The 6,956-nt window shown below is 39.7% G+C and overlaps 1 protein-coding gene across 1 annotated transcript; it reads left to right on the plus strand.

The window, feature by feature from the left end:
* Nucleotides 1–2,117: 2,117 nt before the first annotated feature.
* On the plus strand, nt 2,118–4,591 carry LOC125847148 (uncharacterized). The gene is made up of 2 exons (XM_049526834.1): nt 2,118–3,650; nt 4,076–4,591. The coding sequence occupies exons 1-2, from the start codon at nt 2,118–2,120 to the stop codon at nt 4,589–4,591; spliced, it is 2,049 nt and encodes a 682-aa protein (XP_049382791.1).
* Nucleotides 4,592–6,956: the final 2,365 nt, after the last annotated feature.

A 6,956-nucleotide genomic window follows, 5' to 3' on the forward strand; every position in this document is an offset into this window, starting at 1 on the left:
CAATATTCACCTCAGCAAACAGAGGCTGGATTAGTCCGTTGGACGATTTTGACCTAGAAGTATGGCATTCCTATGATTTCTTTGGCTTTTATTTGGACTATCATCTATGCTTCTCAGTGAGGAATACATTGAACAAACATCATCAGCTAGAATCTTTAAGCTGTGTGAGTTTTGTGGTTTTCATCATTTGCATTTAACTTCCCAAAAATGTACGAGACTAGAATTGATTGATCACATCCATCCTCCCGACGATATGGGAGGTGAGTGTTACTTTGAAATTGTTGCTCCATATGTCCAACATTTAAAGATTTCAGGGTATTTCTATGGTGTGGGAATTAGGCTTGGGGACCTCTCGTCTTTAATCCACGTTGATCTTACTTACCACTCATCTGACTACCGTAGATTAGATGATGTAATTGACAAAACAGTGAAATATCACTTGACAAGAGTAGCTTGTGCTAATGAGCTAATCATCTCATCCTTGCATATCGAGGTCAGTTTACTCACCATGTCTTTTTATGCAACCATAAAATAACTAAAACCATTTTAGTGATTGTTACAATTTCTCACTTTTAGGACATGAAGTAACTCACGAAGTATGTAAAAGAATATAGAATTAAAATAAGAGATTTTACACAACAGTTAAATACATACCATACTATATAGTAAATCATACACTAAATTGCACGAGAGTAAAACTAGAGAAGTGTATAAATTGTTGTTCTGATACTTAAATGAATCCACTTCTATATTTTGTATAGATGATTTCCATGTTCATGTTGCAAAAAGAAGGCGTTTCATTACCGTTGTTGGAGTGCAAACGATTGACGATAAATTCTTTGTTGAACAAATACACCTCCCTTGGCATCGTCAGACTCTTTGTCTAGAGAATTTGACAATTCTTCCTATAGTGGTACGTATTCATGTTTATTTCAACTGATTTAATGCTTCGTGATATACTTTTGTTTCGTTTTCACTCATTTTATTCTTTTTCTTCATGTGTATGTTCCTTTTTGTATAGGGTTAAGCTTTTGATTAATTATATCCTGTTTTGTGGTTCTTCTGTATCCTTAGGATTGCTTTTTCATAAATTACTGGTGTGAAGACATGGATGTGCTGGAAGACGACTACAAAAACATATTTGTAGGTTCCTTGCAGAATCTGAAAACCTTAAAGGTTATTTTTCGGTGGAGTCCTGTTAATTATAGTTTTGATGATTTGACAAACTCCGGGACCTTGTAAAGGGACCTGATCTCGATCTGATCCCGGGCGCAAATATACACACAACTGTCAGGCAGGAAAAAGTACAATTGATTGGTGCACAGTCTCTAACCGTGGCAGAAGTGGCAGAAACCTCAGCCAATGGCATTGCCTCGAAGGTTGTGACTATTCCTATTAAAGATTATGACCAATAGTCATAACCTTAGTTTTTGTAACTTGAAAACTCTTAAGAAATCTTGCAAAGGCTATTACTTAAGAGAAGAATCATTCTCAAGACAAACTTGAACCTGATAGAGCTGCAAGGTTAGTGGTCTTAGGATTATTTCTTCTATACTTAAACTGTAAATTTGTTCCAATATCTATAAAGGATTCAGATAGTTCATTTGGTGAAAAAGTCTAAATTAGTTGAGTCCAACTGATTTAGTGGGCAGCCTTGTGTGTTGCTTAGTAAAAGTCTAAGTCATTCAGAGCGTGGGGGTTTAGTGGGCAACTTGTGTGATGCTTAGTCAAATCCTAAGCTGTCTAGTGGTGATAACTTAGTGGATAGAGTAACATCTGCTTAGGCTCTTCAAGTAATAGAGTTATTACTTGGTCGTGAGATTAATAACTTTTTCTCACATTGGTTGTAACTGTTGTTCACTTTTGCTTAAGGAAGATTAGTGAAAACAGTTGAAAATCCTGTGCGACAGGTCGTGGTTTTACTCCCTTGAGCAAGGAGGTTTCCACGTAAATTGCTTGTGTTGTGTTCTTGTTATTTTTTACTCTTCGTTCTTAAATTTGTTTGAGCCAAGGGACCTAGTCCGTTGACTGATAGTGGACGCACATATTCTATCAATTGGTATCAGAGCGGGTGCTCTTTAGCTGGTTAACCCCAAGAGAGAAGTTCCTGCATAAGAATGGTTGCTCCATTGAACCTAAAACAAGAACAATCATCAACACGACCACCCCGCTTCAATGGCCAGTTCTATAGCTGGTGGAAAACAAGGATGCACGACTACTTAATGGCTGATGACAGTGAGCTATGGGACATAGTGTTGGATGGACCCTTCATCCCTACCACTGAAGTGAAGAATGGCGAAATAACCAAAATTGTTCCAAAGACTCGGAAACAGTACAACGAGGCAGACAGAAAGAAGATCGAGAAAAGCTACAAAGCTAAAAAGTTGCTAGTATGTGGTATTGGTGTTGAAGAGTACAATCGCATCTCTACGTGTGAGTCTGCAAAGGAAATCTGGGACTGTTTAAGGACTGCTCATGAGGGAACAGAGCAGGTGAAAGAATCAAAGGTGGACATGCTGACCACTCAATATGAAAACTTCACCATGAAGGAAGGAGAGACCATTCATGAAATGCATACTAAACTCTCTTCCAAAACCAATGAGCTACGAAGTCTGAGTGAGCCTATCAGCACTAGTAAGCAAGTTAGGAAGGTTCTTCGAATTCTTCCTAAGTCCTGGGCAAGCAAAGTAGATGCTATTACTGAAGCCAAGGATTTGAAGGTTTTGGCAATGGATGCTCTCATTGGAAACCTCAAGACCTATGAAATGAACAGAAATCAGGACATCTCAAAGAAGGAAGCCAAGAAAGATAAGTCCTTAGTTCTCAAAATCACACCAGGTGAAACTTTAAGTGAAGAGGGTGACATGGCCTATCTGACCAAGATATTTCAGAAAATTGTGAGAAAGTATGGAAGGTTTAGAAAAGAAGGGAATCCTCGTAGGACTGCATCTGCTAGTGACATTTGTCACAAGTGTGGAAAGGCAGGTCACTTCATAAGAGATTGCCCAATGCTTAAAGCAGAAAACAAAGAGTATCAAAGACCTAGAGGTGAAAAAGATAAGAGGAGGGACCTGGTACCTGACAAGAATGCAAGAAAAGTTGCAACTGACTATGTTGTGAAGAAAACTCTTGCTGCTTTAGGGGACTCCTCAAGTGAGTCAGGAGAGTCAGAATACTATGATGACGCATCAATGCTGGCAGTTCAAGATGATGCTAACGTGTTTGATGGGTTGTTCGCCCTCATGGAAAAATCAAATGACGAGGACTATGAAGATAAGGTAACTCTCCTCGACATTAAACAAAACTTGAACTCTTATTGTGTTAGAAGGTTGAGGAATCTAGCAAATGTTTTGATTGAGTCTGTAATAGAGTTAACCACTGAAAAGGACTGTATGAACATTAGTCTAGATATTCTTAGTGAAGAAAAGACAGTAACAACTATTCACATATCGCTCATTGAGGAACATTTGACAGTTCTAAAAGTTGAAAATCTAGAACTTAAAAATCAACTGAGCATAATGATTGAGAATTTTGGGAAAAGAAAAGGGAAGGCCACTAGTTTGCAAGCAGAGCTAGAAGCAAATCTGAATACTGCTGAGACCAAACTTGCTCTAGCCTTGGAAAGAAATGATCAAATGGAGAGGGACCTGGTCCGTCTTAAAGAAGAACTTCAAACTTTTTTAAAATGGACTAGTTCCACCAAACTGCTTTCTAACATCACCAGTCAAAGCAACTACAACAGAAAGGGATTAGGTAGTTTGAACATTAATCCTCCTACAATCCTCATAGTAAATATGTATCTGTTTCTGACAATTTACTGTGTCTTCACTGTGGTCGCAAGGGCCATTTGAAATGGGATTGCCCTGGCTAGAAGGCCTTGCAAGAAAAAATTTCAGTCTATTCTAGACAAAAAAAGGTTCAAAAAGGGGGACCTGTTGCTATGTCTAAGTCCTGGAACAAGAAGAAAACCAATTTGTCTCATTGGGCAAGAAACATTCTTATTACGCCCATATCACCCTTTTGGGAACTAATATTAAAGTGGGTTCCCAAGTCTAACAAATGATCTCTGTTGCAGGTGAGTGAAGGAAGCAGAAATCAGTGCTGGTTCATGGACAGTGAATGCTCGAAGCACATGACTAGAAACACCAAAAACTTTCTTTCACTCAAAGCACTTCAAGGCGGAGTTGTCTCTTTTGGCGATGGAAAAAGAAGGTATATCCTTGGAGTTGGCAGGGTTGAAAAATCTCTTGAAAGCTCTATTGAAAATGTGTATTATGTGAGTGGGTTAAAGTACAGTCTTCTTAGTGTTTCTCAGATATGTGATAAGGGAAACGAAGTCAATTTCACATCAGAAAATTGCATCGTCACTAGTTTGTCTACCAGGAAAGTGATCTTAACGGCCAGAAGGCAGAAAAACATGTATGTGGCAGCAGTGGAAACAGTTCATGGAGACGATCAGACAAGCCTAAGTGCTCAAAGTGCAAATGCAGACTTATGGCATAGGAGACTAGGTCATGTGAGCTCGTATTTACTGAACAAACTGGTTTCTAGGGACCTGGTCCGTGGCTTGCCAAAATTGAAATTCAGCTAGTGTGTGATGCATGTGTCAAAGGGAAGCAGACCAGATCCTCATTCAAATCAAAGAAGCAAGTAAGCTTTTAAAGAGTTCTTGAACTGATGCACATGGATCTATGTGGGCCAGTGAAAATCCAAAGTCGAAATGGAAAGAAGTATATTCTGGTGATAATGGATGACTACTCAAGATTCACGTGGACTATGCTTCTCAAGTCAAAGTCAGAGACACCTGACATGCTGATGATCTTCTTCAAAATGATCCAAACCAAGCTAAATTGCTTGATTGCAGGGATCAGGTCTGACCATGGAACGAAATTCGAAAATGTTAAGCTTGATGTTTTCTGTGCAGAAAATGGTATCAATCATAACTTCTCAGCACACAGAACTCCTCAGCAAAACGGTGTGGTGGAAAGAAAGAACAAAACTTTGGTTGATATTGCCAGAACCATGCCTATCGAGTCAAATCTGCCTCAAAACTTCTGGGCTGAAGCAATCAACATTGCGTGTTATGTGACTAACAGGTGCTTGATCAGGTCTCTTCTGAATAAAACACCATATGAACTACTGAACAACAAGAAGCCCAAGCTCAGTTATCTAAGGACCTTTGGTTGAAAATGTTTTGTGTTGAACAATGGCAAGGATGATCTGGAAAAGTTTAATCCCAGAAGTGATGAAGGTGTGTTTGTTGGGTACTCATCTCAAGCAAAGCTTACAGGGTTTTCAACAAAAGAACACTGTGTATTGAGAAAAGTGTTCGTGTGGTCTTCGATGATAGTGGTGATTTGAAGAGCTTATAGATGAAGGACGATGATGATCTTAACGAGCTATTCAAAATCCAGAACAATGAAGCTAACATGCCTGAAGCTGAAGGAAATCAAGATTCCAATAGCACTGATCCTGGTCCATCTGAGAAGATGAATGAAGATGTCCAGCCTACTAAGGGACCTGGTCCGTCTCATGATGCAAGTCAAGAAGAAAATCACTCTCCTGAGAATGATGACTCTGAAGAAGAAGAAGAAGAAGAAGAAGAAGAAGAACAGACGAATCAGCCCCAACCTGTGGTATCTAGAAGCACAGTTCATCTTACCCCTTTGAGAATCTCATTTCCCCATTAAACTCTGGAAGCAAACCAGGTCCAAATCAAGAAATCTGGTTGCATTCTCAGCGTTCATCTCATCTATTGAGCCTAAGAATGTGAAAGAAGCCTTGAAAGATGTTAACTAGGTCAATTCACTGCAAGATGAGCTACATCAGTTTGAGCGAAGCAATGTGTGGTACCTGGTCCCCAGACCTGCTGACAGAACTATCATAGGGACCAGGTTGGTTTCCAGAAACAAGCTTGATGAAGGAGGTGTCATAACAAGAAACAAATCTAGACTGGTTGTTCAAGGGTACAATCAAGAGGAAGGAATCGACTATGATGAAACATTTGCCTCGGTTGCTCGGATGGAGGCCATCAGAATTCTTATAGCTTTTGCAGCCTTCATGGGATTCAAGCTCTTTCAAATGGACGTCAAAAGTGCCTTTTTAAATGGAGACCTGAGGAAGAGATGTATGTGAAACAGCCACCTGGATTTGAGAATGCTGACTTACCAAATCACGTGTTCAAACTGAACAAGGCCTTATATGGATTGAAATAAGCCCCTAGAGCTTGGTATGAAAGGCAGTCCAAATTCCTACTGAAGAATAGTTTTAAAAGGGGAAAGATAGATAACACCTTGTTTCTTATGAAGAGGGAACAAAAACTGCTAATCATCCAAGTGTATGTGGATGACATTATTTTTGGAGCCACCTCTGAACATTTGTGTGATGAATTTGCTACTCTAATGGGGAATGAATTCGAGATGAGCTTGATGGGCGAGCTGAATTTTCTCTTGGGACTGCAGATCAAGCAAACACCAAGTGGTACCTCAATTTGTCAAGAGAAGTACACAAAGGAGTTTCTGAAGAAGTTTCACATGGTGGACTTCAAACCTATTGATACCCTCATGGTGTACAAACTCAAAAATGGGAGCAGATAAGGCTAATCCATTAGTGAATCAAACCATGTATAGAGGAATTATTGGATCACTGTTGTATCTAACAGCTAGCAAACCTGACATTGTCTTCCTTGTAGGAATGTGTGCACAATTCCAAGCATGTCCCAGAATCACATCTGAAGGCGGCCAAGCGGATTCTGAGGTTTCTAAAGAAGACAGGGGACCTGGTCCTGTTCTATCCGGTAGGTGACTCTTTTGAACTAGTAGGGTATGCAGATGCTGACTTTGCAGGATATCAGGTTGACAGGAAGAGTACCTCTGGAATGGCACATTTTCTTATATCCTCACTCATCTCATGGGGTACCAAGAAACAGAATTCAGTATCGCTCTTAACAGCTAAGG

The sequence above is a fragment of the Solanum stenotomum genome, chromosome 12 (assembly GCF_019186545.1).
Source record: "Solanum stenotomum isolate F172 chromosome 12, ASM1918654v1, whole genome shotgun sequence".
Classification (NCBI taxonomy): Eukaryota; Viridiplantae; Streptophyta; class Magnoliopsida; order Solanales; family Solanaceae; genus Solanum; species Solanum stenotomum.

What these genes read in the sequence shown, in the direction of transcription:
- LOC125847148 (XM_049526834.1), top strand. Translation starts at nt 2,118, where the DNA reads ATGGTTGCTCCATTGAACCTAAAACAAGAACAATCATCAACACGACCA. An exon ending in ATCAAATGGAGAGGGACCTG is followed by an intron (nt 3,651 to 4,075) that starts GTCCGTCTTAAA and finishes TCTCTGTTGCAG; the next exon opens with GTGAGTGAAGGAAGCAGAAA.